The 14,598-nt window shown below is 42.4% G+C and overlaps 1 protein-coding gene across 1 annotated transcript in view; it reads right to left on the bottom strand.

Annotated features, from left to right (window-relative positions):
* Positions 1-12,823: 12,823 nt before the first annotated feature.
* The window catches only part of DCP1B (decapping mRNA 1B), a 45,383-nt gene continuing 43,608 nt past the window's right edge, over positions 12,824-14,598 (bottom strand). The window contains exon 9 of the mRNA XM_082049375.1: positions 12,824-13,762. Coding sequence (XP_081905501.1) covers positions 13,682-13,762 — 81 coding nt within the window. The 3' untranslated portion in view covers positions 12,824-13,681. The remainder of the gene's footprint in view (positions 13,763-14,598) is intronic.

Below are 14,598 nucleotides of genomic sequence, written 5' to 3'. Positions count from 1 at the left end.
GAGTACTGAAGCATCTTCCCACCATCTCTGAAGGCAAAGTAAGAAAAAAAAATAAAGGAAAAGGAAAGGAAAAGGAAGGGAAAGCAGATGCCCAGTTTGGGAAGAACTGTGAGCAGACAGCAGCTTTTCCGCCTGCTATCACAAAGGCACCCAGAGAGAAAGCCAACTTCATCCTTATCTCTCTACTACCAAAGGGTTAAGCTTAATCTTTTCCATTTCAAGTCATGTGACCTGAAAGAATTTGATTAGGAGGGAAGGAACCCCTGTTTTAAAAGAGATTAAAGCCTTTTGTGATAAAGTGGCTGCACTAGAACAGCTTTTTTCGAGGGAGGAGGCTTTGCTTCAAGAGGAGCCCCAGGAATTGTGGTGCCTCAAGTGACTACATAAATGATGCCACTTATTCTGCTAATCTCCACGGCCACAAAGACACTTAACTTAGTGTATGTCTAGCAACATCATTTATGTTGCCAAATCCTTCGTATTAAATGCATGATGATGCAATGACCCTATTCAGAGGACATGCTACAAATACTTGCTTCTCCCTACTCAGTGTGTCAATAAGGATTCAGGACTTTGCAAGGTTATCAGGACAGAGGTATTTGGGTCATATTAGGGTTGCTGCAACCCGGCTATGCTAGAAAGAAGGAGGGTCCCTCCTCCCATGTGTCCCCTGTCAGGGCCAGCAGATGTGCGGGACACAAAAATGAGTTACTTGCCTTTGTGATCTGACTTTATGGCCTCACCTATTTGCTGAAATCCTGATGAGGACTTATCTGGCAACAGCTGTAGGGTCCTTTGGAAATCCAGGGTGCTCTCTAATTATTAGCACTCTGGCAAAGGGAGACAGCAGAGCCCCCGGGGGTGTGGCAAGGACCATTTTCTCCCTTATCAAGTGATCTACAGGGGCAAAGCAGCAAACCTCTCCGCTTCCTTCCCTTTCCCTGATTTATTGGGATCACACTGTCAGTGGTCCAGGGGTCTGACAGCGCCCACGGGGAGGTTTTATCTGTTCCCTAACAATGGGGGTGGGTCAGGGAGCCAGCAGAGCTGGGCTGCAGCACTCTGCAGACCTCTCTGTAGTGATCTGGGCATTAAGCATCTGCCTGTCAGGAAAAATGGCATCAACACAGATGAGCTGACTACCCCCAGTGCAGCGTCTGTGGGCCACGGGCTCTGCGGCTGTGGATCTGCACAATATATACAGCAGTTGTGCCTGGGGAAGCTACTGCATGCTACCATAGCATAAATGAAGGGCAATGTCTAGGCAAAAAGCCTTTATATATATATATATATATAAATCTATTTTTTTTTAATCTTTCAAAGGTTTCCTATTAATTTTATTTGTTTTGCTGTGGATACTGAATGTCCAGGCAAGAGCTATTTTAGAAATGCATATCAGCATTGCTGGAATATTCAGAAATCAATTACAAATCTTAAAAGTTTGATTTTTTTTTTTCCCCTCCCTCCTTTTGATTTCACAGGAGGGAGCAGTTTTGTCAGAATTCTAGGTCACATAATATCATTTCATGCTTTTCTCCTTTGAAAACAGGACTATTTTTTTCCCCACAAAAATGAGAGGCGATCAGTTTCAGTGTGATTAAAGATAAAAGCTGGGCTTTGGATACATTTTACCACACATTGATGTAGGTGTAGACAAAAACAGTCCATTCTTTCATGAATATTAATGAAAACATGTTTTGTGATTTTAGGCAGCCATCAATTGTTATTAAAAATACCCTGACAGTTTTGAAGAAGAGAGAGGGTGGGGGAAGGGTCTGCAAGGCTTTCCATATCCCATTAACACTATTTTTGCAGGAGCTTGCTTTTTGCTCTGCAATGACCCTGCAGAGAGTGTTAAAGGTGTTTCCCTGACCTATGGCTGCTCAGTGGGCTGATGGGGAAAGGTCTTCAGCCCATCTGAGCACAGCAGCTCCGGCACTGTCTCCTTTTAACCTCTGGTTACAATTCCAATCACTTCCCATCACCCTAAATTGCCTCTGAGTCGGTAATTAGCTCAGTCACCTGCCAACTTCCATAACACACACTCACTCTTCTGTCCTTCAACATCTGACAGCATCTCGCACAGCGAGCAGCTTTCAAAGAGATTCCCCCTCCACCCCAGGGGTTTTCGTGCTGTGAGCTTGCCCTGAAAGGATGAAAATACAAACCGTGTTGTGCCCAGAAGGATCATTAAATGCCTTCTTTGATTTCCTTCAAGCAGCACAAATTAGCTGAGGAAGCATTTCTTGCTAGCAGTTTTTGCTGATGTTTTTTAACCTCCCTCGGCATGGGATGATAGAGTCAGGATAACCCTGTGGTGGGTGAGGTCTCTCCAGCTTGCAGCCATCTCCTCCTGACGTGGGTGCTGGCCAAGGAGAATGTCCATACCCCAGGAAAGAGTGGCTCATGAGGATTTAGCCTGGTCTAGATACGTAAGGCACAAGAGCAAATAATCTCTCTCCTACTGCTGGAAGGTGTAACTGCTGGGAAGTATATGTCTGAAGAAATCAGTTTCTAGCAGCGTCTGGGCAGCATGTGGGACAATTGGTAGAGAGATGGGGACAACTGGCAAGCCATTTTCTTTGGTTGGGAATGGAGCAATCTGCAGCACTCTTGAAACAAAACTAAGAACTGTATTCACTGTTCATGACAAAAGTGGAATTTGGGATCGCTAGCACCATAGATAAATAAATAACACATGCATATGTTGCAAACAAGAAAATTTCAATTCCATTTTAGGATCCAGTTTAGGATTATTAGCACTATAGAGAAATAAATAATGCAAGCTTATGTTGGAAAACAAGAAAATTCTAATTCCAAGTTGTCATGTCTGTCAAAAATCATTTGCCATTTGCTAAAGCCCTTCAACTGCCTGCCTTCTGCTTGGTGCAGAGTGGAGGTTGAAGTTAACATCTTTCTGAGCCAGAGGCTCCTGAAGTTTCAGACAGAAGCCAAACAGCTGTGCCCCGAGGGATTCCTTCACAGGAAATCTGATGTGCATAAAGTAGGCAGAGCGGCACTGAAATCTCATTAGTGATGGTTGCTTGCTGCAGCTCTGACCTTCGCTTAATTCGTTCAAGTGATGCTGGAGTTAATTGGCATTCTCAGTTTGGAGTGATTCCCTTTTCTATCTGCAGTTTAAACCTAGATCTGCTCTTCTCACCAGGCCTGTAAATCCGCTAGAAATAAAAAGCTTTACCTGGCTCTTATTGTACTCTAATGTACAGCCTCACATCTGACAGCCACTAAGCTACTGTATATCTGTGTAAGGACCAAAATGCCATAGCAGGCAGTGGTAAAATGGGTGTTGCAGCTTGTATGCTGGTAATTCTGGTGGAGCACTACCACTCTGAACACTTGCAACATCCATTAGACTGCAATGTTTTTGTCCATTTTCAATGTGCTACATTGCAAGAAATGAAGACCACATCTGAGAGACCGTGATGCATGGAGTCAGCAAAGCTACTCAGGCAATGCCAACCTGGGAGCAATGGCAAATACTGGTTTGAAGGGGCAGGTCCCTGTGGTGGGTGTCACAGAGTACATGGTGTCTGCACCACACTGGGAAGGAGAGGGACAGCAGCCTCTGCCGGCACGGGGCATCCATCACAGTGTTGGTGGTGTGTCTTAGGAGAGCCGTAGGCAGATACAAGTGATGTTACCATTGCGGGTCACGACACAAGCGCTGTCACCTGAGCAGCCGTGGCTGTGCGGAGGTGGCTGTGACCCAGCAGCAGTGTCATGTTGTGCTGCACAGGGACCTGCCTTTTCGGCATTAGCAGTGTACGTAGTCTGAATTATTGTAGCAGGCAAGTAATGCTCAAGCTTCCCCCTGCACTTCCCAGCTACATAAGACTCTACTAGCTGCAGAGTGTCACCTACCCATGTGGAGCTCAGTGCTGTAGAGAAACCACACAGCAGCTGGGATTTACAGCAGAAGCTGTTACGCAGCCTTATGGTTATCTGCTCTGCACTGCCGAGGCACAGGGCCAGCCGCCTCTGCCGGGACGTTCCACCTGCTCTCTCCCCTCCCTGGAAATTCCCTTTACTCGGCTTGCACCTCCACCCCACAAGCTCCAGCTCACTTAAGAGGTGAATTCCTGAGACTGGCTGCGGTGGGGCAGCGCATAAGGCCAGAAACCCAGTGCTCATCACACCTTGGAGAGGAGAAGGGTGCCCAGGATTAGCAAACTGTGCTGTGGCTGTTGCCACAGTCCTCAATTTCTCATCGGCTTTGTCCCATTTTTAAAGTGCTGTAAGCTCCCATTTGGCTTCTCGAGGTTTTCCAGAGCTCTGCTGATATTTTTTCCTGTGTGCTAATATTTGGCTTCACATCTACCACCAGCTGCTTTCTCCTCGTCTACAGAAACAGAACTGCAAAGGTTATCCGCTTCCAGAGCCTCCCCTCCAAGGATGGTCTCCAGCAGCAAAGGGCAGGCTGGTGGTGGTTTCTCATCTCACTGGCACAAACATCTGTTGAGGGTGATCGGGAAAGAAAGGAGCTCAGTGCTTCCACAGTCCTTCCAAAATGCTGGGGTTGTGGGTGTGGGGAGGTGGTGGGGAGGTGCTGAACACTCCTGGTCATACCTGGGCTAAAAGACAATAATAATAAAAAACCACAACCTAACGCATCTAGTATGAAAGAAGATGGAAGCAGAGGAGGTTGATGTAACCAAAACTCCTTAGAATTGATTGCTGAGAATGGCTAGGAGAGCTGACAGACTAAAATAGTTGTAGAGACCTTTTCCTGCTTTTTGGCAGAGAAAACACCTATTAGCTGGATTAAGTAGGCTGCTGCACATGTTAACCAAGTAGAAAATTGTTATTAGCACCAGAAAATTGCGAGTTGCGCATATAAGGGCAAATAAGGTGGAGAAGCAAATGCAGATAATGTGAGAGCACACAGCGAGCTCAAGTCTCTGTACAGGGGCTCTATGCAGATGAAGGGAAGAGTTACAGAGTCACAGTTGTTGCATTCAGGAGTCAAGAAGATGTTTTATCACGCACATCAGTTTTTGGCATTGCTGATCAGCGCTGTGCTGGGCCATCTCTGAAGCGTGAAGACTGGGGTGGCAAAGGATGGTCAGAAACAGATCTTGATAGCTCAATAGTCCAACTTGTTCTAGCAAATTTGCATTTTGGGGAAGTCACTAACACATGGGAGGCTTTTCCTTTTCCTCTTCCTCTTCCACTGAAAATAGACTTTTTGTTAATTCTGGTGTTTTCTGAAATGCCAGTAGCAATTGCTTACCTCTGGGCAGACCAGCAAGAAAACCTTTAAGACTCCCATTAAGCTGATGCAGTCATCTGGCAGAAGAAAAACATTTCAGAGGAGGAAGCACAACAGCAGTTTTGTCAGCAGCACGTCGCAAATCACATCAGAGACTCCGAGCAAAGAGCTGAGGGAAGAGCAGACGCTAATGAGACAGGAAAGATAATGGGAAACTTGCACCAACTGGCCTCTTTAGCATGGTCTCTATTACACAGCTGGAGACAGTACATTTTGGAGCAACAGTAATTTATTTTTTGATCAATACAGGAATTGCATATGACAATACTGTCGCTGTTCCATTCATTCCTGCTGGGTTTGTTCATTCCTCTGGCCCACGACAGGCACAGGGCACACTGGGCTGTCACACACCAGCCCGTGGGATGCAGGGGGGATGGGAAGAGATTTACTGGAGGGTCATACAGCACCCGCAAAGGGAAAAAATATAACATCAGAAATCCTGCATTTGTCAGGACCCATTTTTGCTCTCTAGGCTGCTGCTGTTGCTTCTATCTGTTCTTTGCTTTTTCCAGTTTTCCCCACCTACACAACATGCTGATCTCTTCTGAAGTGCTGTATCTTAGAAACAGAGTGGTTTGGGCTGGACTGAGGGATTTTTCTGTTTGCTGCAAACAAAAACAAAGTGATGGAAAAAGGAGAGAAGCCCCAGTGAGGCACAACTGAGCATCAAACTCTGCCTTTGCCTCTTGACTTCTGTGACCTCCATAGATCCATTATGGAACCACTCTTCATGACCATTTAAAATGGAGATAATATCTTCTCCTTTGCAAGGGTAATTTGTATAAAAAGCACTTCTAGATACTTTGTATCTGTCTAGATATTTTTGTAAAAGCTGTTTTAGAGCAATGCTGAAGATACAGAAATATATATGTAAGACACAGAAATCCTTTAAAATCATATGAGTTCTCATCCAAAGAAGTTTAAGTGGATTATGAAATCACCACTATTTTCATCCTTCAAAAAAACAAAAAAGCAGATTCCTTTGGGTTAAATATTGATCAAAATATGTCCCTCCCTTCCGTACCTGAACCTGCCTATCTTCCCCACCCCACCATCTGTATATTCAGACCTGCCCCCTCAACACCAGTGTAATGAAACATGTTGTTTTGGTGTGACGAGAAGAGCCCCCAACTTTTCTCCTTCTGTCACCTCCTAAGCTGGTATCTTATCTCTGAAATCTTCCCATCTCCTGAGCTGATTTCTTCAAGGTATGCATAGTAGCACTTGCAGAGCACTCTGCTCTGTTTGAGTGCCTGCTTGCTGATGTTCCAGAAATGAGCGCATGTGGTCTTCAGCTTTGGGCATCAGCTGGTTCAATGCACTGGACACTGAAGAATGTTTGTTTGATGGATTTAGCAGTCTCTCCTGCAGTCATGGATTCGCTTAGTATTTCTTCTGAACTTTATTGCCCTCCAAATTTCAGCTTTTATACAAGGAAGGGAAAGTTTTCCTGAACAAAATGGTGTTGCATTTGCATTTTTCCATCTCCCTGCTTCCTCTTCCAATTGCCACATCTTCACTGCTGTCCCTAGAGGTGAGATGAAAATTCCCAGCTTTCAATTCTGTTTATAATTATTCCCTATCCTTTCTTCTCTCACTGTACGTAGCCAGTGTTTCTTCATACCTCTCAGTCAACCAATTTAACTGGAGACCTTCATCTTCTTCACGTTTCGACTCATTCCTTCTAATCCTCCCTTGATGAAGTTGATGTTTTCCTGCATGGACTTTTCTCAAAGATAACAAAGCTTTTATTTGTTATAGGAGTCATCACCGCAGTTTTTTTGTAGCTGTTGCAACATTCCTGAGTTGTGGCACACATTTTTGGTGGGATGTGATCCACTTGAAAGTGGTACGTGGTGATGGCTTCTGCTTGCATGCCAGACATGGGCAAACATCCCTGCCAGCAGCTTCTTTGGAGGAACTGGAGGTGGGGATTGTAGGAATTGAAGCAGTGGTAGGAAAGAGAGGACACATTATCTGGAAGTTTTGGAAATAGGACGAGGAAGGTGTGTGACAAGAGGGTGAGACAGCAGGGACAAGCAGTCGATCCTAATTGCAAATATAGTGCTAAAAGAGACAGGAATTAGACCTCTCTTGCTAGACAGCAAGTGTTAAGTGTGAGACCCCTGAATTATGTTATGATACCACAGGCTGATGGACTTCTAATTCAAACTCTCAGCCGCAGCTCGTTGCATCCATGGGAGAAGCCAAGAGAGACAGGAATCCCCTGACAAGAACATGAGAGGGGAGCCTCACACATAAAAAAAATAACTTACTTAGATGAATGAGAAATGCAGGTACTTTTACTAAGTGGTAGGTCTGGGGCTACTGCTCTAAGCGGAAAGAAGGCAGCTGGTAGTGAGCCAGGCTGCTAAGCAGCAGTAAAAAATGAAGGAAAACAGAGCTTTTGTTCCCAGCCTGAGTAGCCCTACGCTGGGAGCGCTGCCAAGAGCCTGCACGCTCCTTCCCCTTCTCCCTCTAAACATTTATCTACAGGCAAGTGCTGAAGAAGAACACACGGGTGCGTCGGTTTTTGAAGTGACTCAATAATCGTCTCCTTCCCTTTTTTAGTGTCTTTCACACACAGATTTCAGGTATGGGCTGAAGAGATGCAGAGCAGCATGGTTCAAGGCAATGTATAGCAGCTCTGCATTCAGCACCTGGGCCTATGGAGCAGGCTGCCAGGCCCTGGCCAAGAAAAGCGTTAATATTTATCCAGGATCTAACAATGGAATTAGCACCCCTCCATGCATGTAGTTGTAGCTGTAGGACTTGGCCATCAATTCCCATAGGTCCCTCATAGTTTGAAAGCAGGGTCCAACTGAACCACTTCTATTCTATTCTATTCTATTCTATTCTATTCTATTCTATTCTATTCTATTCTATTCTATTCTATTCTATTCTATTCTATTCTATTCTATTCTATTCTATTCTATTCTATTCTATTCTATTCTATTCTATTCTATTCTATTCTATTCTTTGCTGACAGTAAGATGTCAACCTTTCTATTTCTTGACTTTAGTCACCACATGCCAGAGGGGTTTTTTTCTTCTGCCTTTATTAGCAGGTGGTGTTCACAAAGACTTCTTGTTCTGATCTCAGAACTTAATCTGCTTTTTGCGGAATTTGTGTCCAAAGAGAATAAAAAGGCCTTTTAATTAATGTATGCTTCAAATACATTCAAAAATACTTTTAATACATGTATGACTGAAGCTGCTACTCTCAAAAAACGTGTGGTGACTTCCTATTGAGTACACCAGATTTTTATGCTAATTTTTTTCTCCTTGAAAGTTTCTATGATGTTGCTTACCTTTTAAAAAGAAGAAGCATGAAAATTAGGTGCAACTATTCCTTTCCATAACTCCTCTTGTTTTTTTCTTTCAACAACAGCTATAGAGTAAAGGTGTTCATATACGGGACATGCTTTCTCCTAAAGCTATTCTTTAAAATGACTTAAAAATCTCCTGTTTTTCTCACCCCTTTATCTTTCCACTGCTTATTTCTAGTAGTTTTCTCAGGTACACGTACAAAAGCAATCTTGTTCCAGCATTTCATATTCGCTTCCACGCTGGGCAGATTTTATATCTGAACAGTCTGTTCAGGTTTGATGGTAAATTAGAAAAGAAAAAAAAAGGAAGGGAAAATTCACCCAAAATTCTGCTGTATTGTGAGGAAAGGTAGGAGCTGACTCCAGTGTCAGTACTGGTTCAGTACAAGATGGTGGTGGTGGGGAAGGTGTTTGCAAAGACTAACTTTAGCCCAGTCAATCTAATCTTCCAGGCTAAATTAGGTTTGTACTGAGACTTTTCCTCAAGAGGATCGTGTCTTTCCAGCGGCTCTGCAGAGAGAAGAGGCTCCTGCACCGTGGTTACCCTTTGTGGAGGTATCCATCCGCAAATGCTTTCCTGTGTTTCCACGCAGAGCCAAGGTAGCGGATCACAACAAAGTCACATTCTGACCTTTGTGGCATCTTCCGAATCTTAATGTCAGCAAAGAGGCAAAGGCCTCTAGATCGCGATGTCACAGAAGCCTCATGTCAGGTTAAGGCAGTGCTGCAGCTCGAGTCTCCTGCCTCATATTCCTCTCCCCACATTCCAACCCACTTATCCCCGTGGTTGCAGCCCCTGTCCACGCACCACCAATACAGCTGCTGCCTGCTGAACTCCCCTGGGCTAAACCCAGCCTTGGCATGGAGGAAGTCTTAACCTGGACTAACTCTGCTGAAATACATTTTACCACATAGCTGTCTCAATTACAATTCAGAAAAATAAAGGAAAAGGAAGGAAAGCCTGGTGTGAGGGCAGGGATGAGCAGCAAGGAATGCGTTGCTTTAAGTGTTTCTAAAGCTACAGCCCTTGTTTCTTCAGTGTCTTGCAGAACCATGTTTTCCTCCTCCTGTTTGTATATTCCAAGCTCCCTCCTCCTATATTTGTGACAAACGCTGCGCACAGATTTACATCTGGAGGCCAGAACAAGCTGGTCAGAGATACCCGTAGCAGCTTGGAAAACCCAACGACTTGTAAGAGTCTCTTAAAAGTCCTTAGGATTAGCAGTAAAGTTTACTGTAGGTTGACTGAGGATTAATTTTTTAGTGCATTATTCACCTCCAAGACTAAAATTTTGCCTTTTTCTAGGATTCAGGAATCCCTCTGGGTAAAACTGACATCTCATAACATTTTCTACATTGGAGCCTCAAATGCTTACTGAAAAACATCTTTTAATTCTGCCTTCTGTTCAGCAAAGATCTCCAAGTTTGCTAAAACATTAAACTACAATTTTAATATCCCAAAGGGACGAAGATATCTAGAATACTCATTGCTGTTATGACAAATTCAAAGCTCAACATGTTCTAAATAGGCTGTCAGAGGAGACAAAGCATCCTGCCTATTCAGCTGCATCCTGCTCCTGGAAAATTTTATTTTGCTGTACAATTTTAATTACTCCCTTTGCAGCTACAAGAAGCAGGAGTAAATAGAAAGCAATAGAGAGTTAATGAATAAAAAACAAATAAAGGATTTGAATTTTCTGTGAGAATGGCCTGAGGAAAGATTTGGATGCCTTCATTGAATAATATGGATTTTCATGACAAACACTGACAGACTATGCTTCAGTATTTCACTGACTTTCTACTCTTCATCTTCTAACTCTAGTTTAATACGTGTGGAATTTTGTAAGGAAGTGGACAGTGGTTAAGTGAAACACACTGAAAACTAATTCAACGCTGAGAGTGGGATTAATGCATAAAGCACTGCTACAACTTCTGGAATTCTTGCTAAGCCCCAATTTACAATGTATTTGTTCTACTGAAAAAACAAACAAAAAACCAACCCAAAAACTTAGCGCTGTATTAAGGAATACACAGACAATAAAAAAATATTACACATGCATACCGTGGAAGCATCTAAAGCAGAGTTAATATGATCCTTACGTACCTTCAGATTTCCTGCTTGCTCCTTTTATTTTTCCTTTTTAAGATAAAAAACCCCACAAGCTCAAAGAAAGGCATTCCTATCAGCTGTGGCCTTTTCCTCTCCAAAGGCCTTGATAGCTTAAGGGTTTTCTAGTTCCAACAGTGTCTTAAAAAATAAAACAAATTAAAACAGGGGAATGGAGTGTTCAGAACCACTCTAGTTCAGAGGTGATCTATCAAACCTGAAATCAATGTTTTGGTATCGTGCAAAGATCTGGCTGCATAAAGAGACAGTCCCAGCTCATAAAAAGGCTATTGAACACAACACAACACCAAAAGGCAGACATGAAGTTTCGAGTATTATGTGAGGATCCTCCAGCTTTCCCACGGTACTGGAAGCCTACAACTATATATCTGGAAAAAGCCTTTTTTCTGAGACAGATACTTCAGTCTGCAGAAGAAAGAAGAGAGAAAGGGGCATTGCACAGTTTTACATTCCAGTATGACTCCCAGTGCAGCCTCCAATTCCCAAATGCCTCTGAAGAAGCAGATCCTGTCATCTGAAATGGAAACCTAGACAACAAGCTTGGTGTCATTTCTCAATGGAATTCTCTCAGTACTTTTCTGTTCCTTGTCATAAAATTGAGAGTTTCTTTCTGAGCCTGTTCTATCTTCTTACCTCTGTTGTTCTTGGTAAGCACACAAGTCAGCTAAAAGAGCACCTCTCTTCTTTAGCAACTACCCTCCTTTTCTCCACCCCACAAAAGGCAGGTTATGCCTCCTGAACAAGTGCAGGAATCCCTTATAGCATAATACAGTGGGAGAAATCCACCTCTGCCAGTGTCACTTGGTGTAGATGTAACCAGAAGAGAGGGCAGCAAGAAGAAACCCTGAATCAGCTCTGTCCTTGTCTGCTTTAAGATAAGCCTCAGCTTGTCAAACGTAGAGCCAATACTATCGTCATAAACACTAAAAGTTAACAGATGTTTAAAAAAAAAAAGCCTTTAATTTTTGTAAATTATATGTTTCTCTGAAAAGCAACAAATAAGGATGCTTTTAAAATTTCTGCTTGCCTTTTTCGTAAATAAAAATGTTTCTCCCATGACTAGAAAACCTACCACAAACACAGCTTGAGATGCTTAATGATTATTTTTACCTACCAATTACAGAAGTTCTACAAGTCAAATGAGGTCTTTATATGTGTCCCCATCATCTTTAAATTGCACTCTCTGATAATCCAGCATCAGACACCAATTATTCATGTATATAGCCTCATACAAACTCTTTTGTGTAGATTCCAATTTCTTCCATGCCAGTTCATTCAGAAATAATACTAATTAACTCAGCAGAAACCCATAAATTATAATGGCTACATAAATTACAATGGCTACGGGCTTAGAACTAGGACTTGCTATCTTTAAAGCCTGCCTTTCCCGATATCTGCTCAACATGTTCTTTTCACTGAATCTGCAAGAATTGTAAGCAATTGGGTAACGAAATGGAACTAGAATACAACTTGCTCTCTGTGAGTGTAGGAAAAGTCCGGCAGTTTTGTAGGCATGCGTCTCTTGGGGTTATTACCTTGTGTATAAAGAAAGTAGCTCGTGACGTTTTTTAATATTGACTTAGCGGCTTTCCCAAGGAATGTGAGCAAATCCCCTCACCCCTTGCCTCCCCCCCCCAAGTCACACTCTTACACTGGAGAAAGGCCAGATCTATGAGGGTGGGGGCAGCTGTTGGAATCATTACAACTATACTAATTGAAACCTGCATCCTAATTTACACTGAAGAACCTTCACAGATGAGGCTACTGAGTTGTGCCTACATCAATGCCCACAGTAGAGTGTACGCTCATTTATGGGTTACTGATTGGGTTCTCTGTGCCCACAAAAGAAATGCCTCCTTGGCAACAGCTCTGGGTTCCTACACTGTAGTAAACTGGCACTTTAGCAGCAGATGCCAATACAAATATACATAAAATTTATTTCAGTCATTTATTCTAATTGATTTTAAACCTCATGTGTCTTCTGCCAAGTGTAAAAACATTTTAAAGTCACACACATACAAGTGACCCAACAATTCTAAATACATAGTTCGTGGTACATGAAAACAAACTCAGCACATAGTGGGGATTATCCATTTTATTTTCTTTAGAAATAGATCAATGAAATCACTGTGCTCCAGGAACATACTAAAAAAAAATTAATGGGACTTTTATACCAGGTAGCCTTCCCCTGAACCAATTGTACGTTGCTTATAATAATGCAGATTGGATCTGGAATAATAAAAACATGAATCCAGTGCCACTCCAGAGCTATGCTGATAGCAAGTACATTCACAAACAAACCCGCCCCCCCAGCTCTTCAAAACACGTGCAGAGTCCCATTTCTACAGCTAAAAATATTCTTGTTAAAATAGAAAAAGATTTTTCTACAAAAATTTGGGGGAAGGTCACGGCATTTAATCTAAACTGCTTTGCAGACAACTAAGTACGATGGTAGGTCGGCCTTCCCAAGACTTTCCTGTCCAAGATTTCACCCGGATTTTCACGTTCCTAAAAATAGTCCAACATTGCCACCCTGCGGTCAGAGGTGGGCACGCTCATCGTCACAGATGATGCGACGTCTCTCAGCGAAAATCCACGAGAAACAGCTACTCAATGAATCATCACCCTGCAAGTAAAAAAGGAAACTGAACTCTGAGAACTGGGTCCTTATGCAGAGAAAGCAATTCTGAGTATGGACCAATATAAGAAAAATAAGATATTTTGTGATTAAGTCTTCAGTATCGTGATGCTCCTCTCCCTGAAGGCACAATCCACTTCCTGCTCAGTACAGCACGTATTTGCCAACAAGCAAAATCCATGTGTATGCAAAATGCCTAAGACCATTCAGTTCTTTAAACGTAAACGTATTTGAAAAATTGGAAACCTTTTTCCTGGAGTTCAGGAAGCAACAGAAATTGAATTTAAAAATCATCTTTCACATAGACTTTTTCATTGTCGCCTTTCTCACGCTGAAGAGATATGCTTCATAAATAATATTTAAGAAGTTGTCATCATTCTGAAAAACAAAACAGGTAATTGTTAGTGCATGATAGGTGTTTTGAGCAAAGAGATTAGAAGGATCTTCTATTTCATGGACCAAATACTTTTCAACCTTAGGAAGGCTGTTTCCTTTACAAAAAAATAGATATTATTTCCGAGCCTTGCTAGTAGCCTTAGAAGAGCTGGATGTGAATATAAACTTTACTGCAGCAAACAGGACTGTATCTCTATAAGAAGTAATGACGACAGAGAAAGCAGACTGTCCAAACTCTGGATTTAACCTGAATCCACCATTCTTGCATGACAATGCAGTGACAGTACAACCCTGTAATTTCTTCTCTTCAGCCTCATTTACCGAGGGATTTCCTTAAGTAGTTTCCACCATTAGGACAGTGATAATTCCAAGCATGTCCAAAGGAACAGTGAAACACTCTGGGTTTTGATCCTATACTAAATCCTACCTACGCAAATCTTTATATCTTCTTTAGCTCTTTCAGACTTAGTGCTTCTAAATGATGCTGCTCCTTTAGCTCTGATGCTTCTTTAACTTTTTCCTTCTGAAGATTGTTTAGCAAAAGTGGGTTAACCCACATTAAGAAAGAGTGTCCTAGGTAGCTCACATAGACATAGGAGGACAATTTAAATCAAGATATTACTTCAGGAAAATCAGGAGCACCCAAGATTGTAGTTTTATATAATGGAAAATAACAGGTAAGAAACTGGCAGTAAATCATTCCCATGTAATTCAGTTAATCCTAACTACCACCAAGAACAGCAGGGTTAAATATTTTTGTACAAGTACAGTTTCAGATGGTAAAATCCAATTTTCCTTGACTCGTTTCCCTTTTAACT

Source organism: Streptopelia decaocto, assembly GCF_964273445.1.
Source record: "Streptopelia decaocto genome assembly, chromosome: 1".
NCBI classification, from domain to species: Eukaryota; Metazoa; Chordata; class Aves; order Columbiformes; family Columbidae; genus Streptopelia; species Streptopelia decaocto.
The sequence above is the reverse complement of the archived record's forward strand: the minus strand, read 5'-3'. Positions and strand labels throughout refer to the sequence as shown.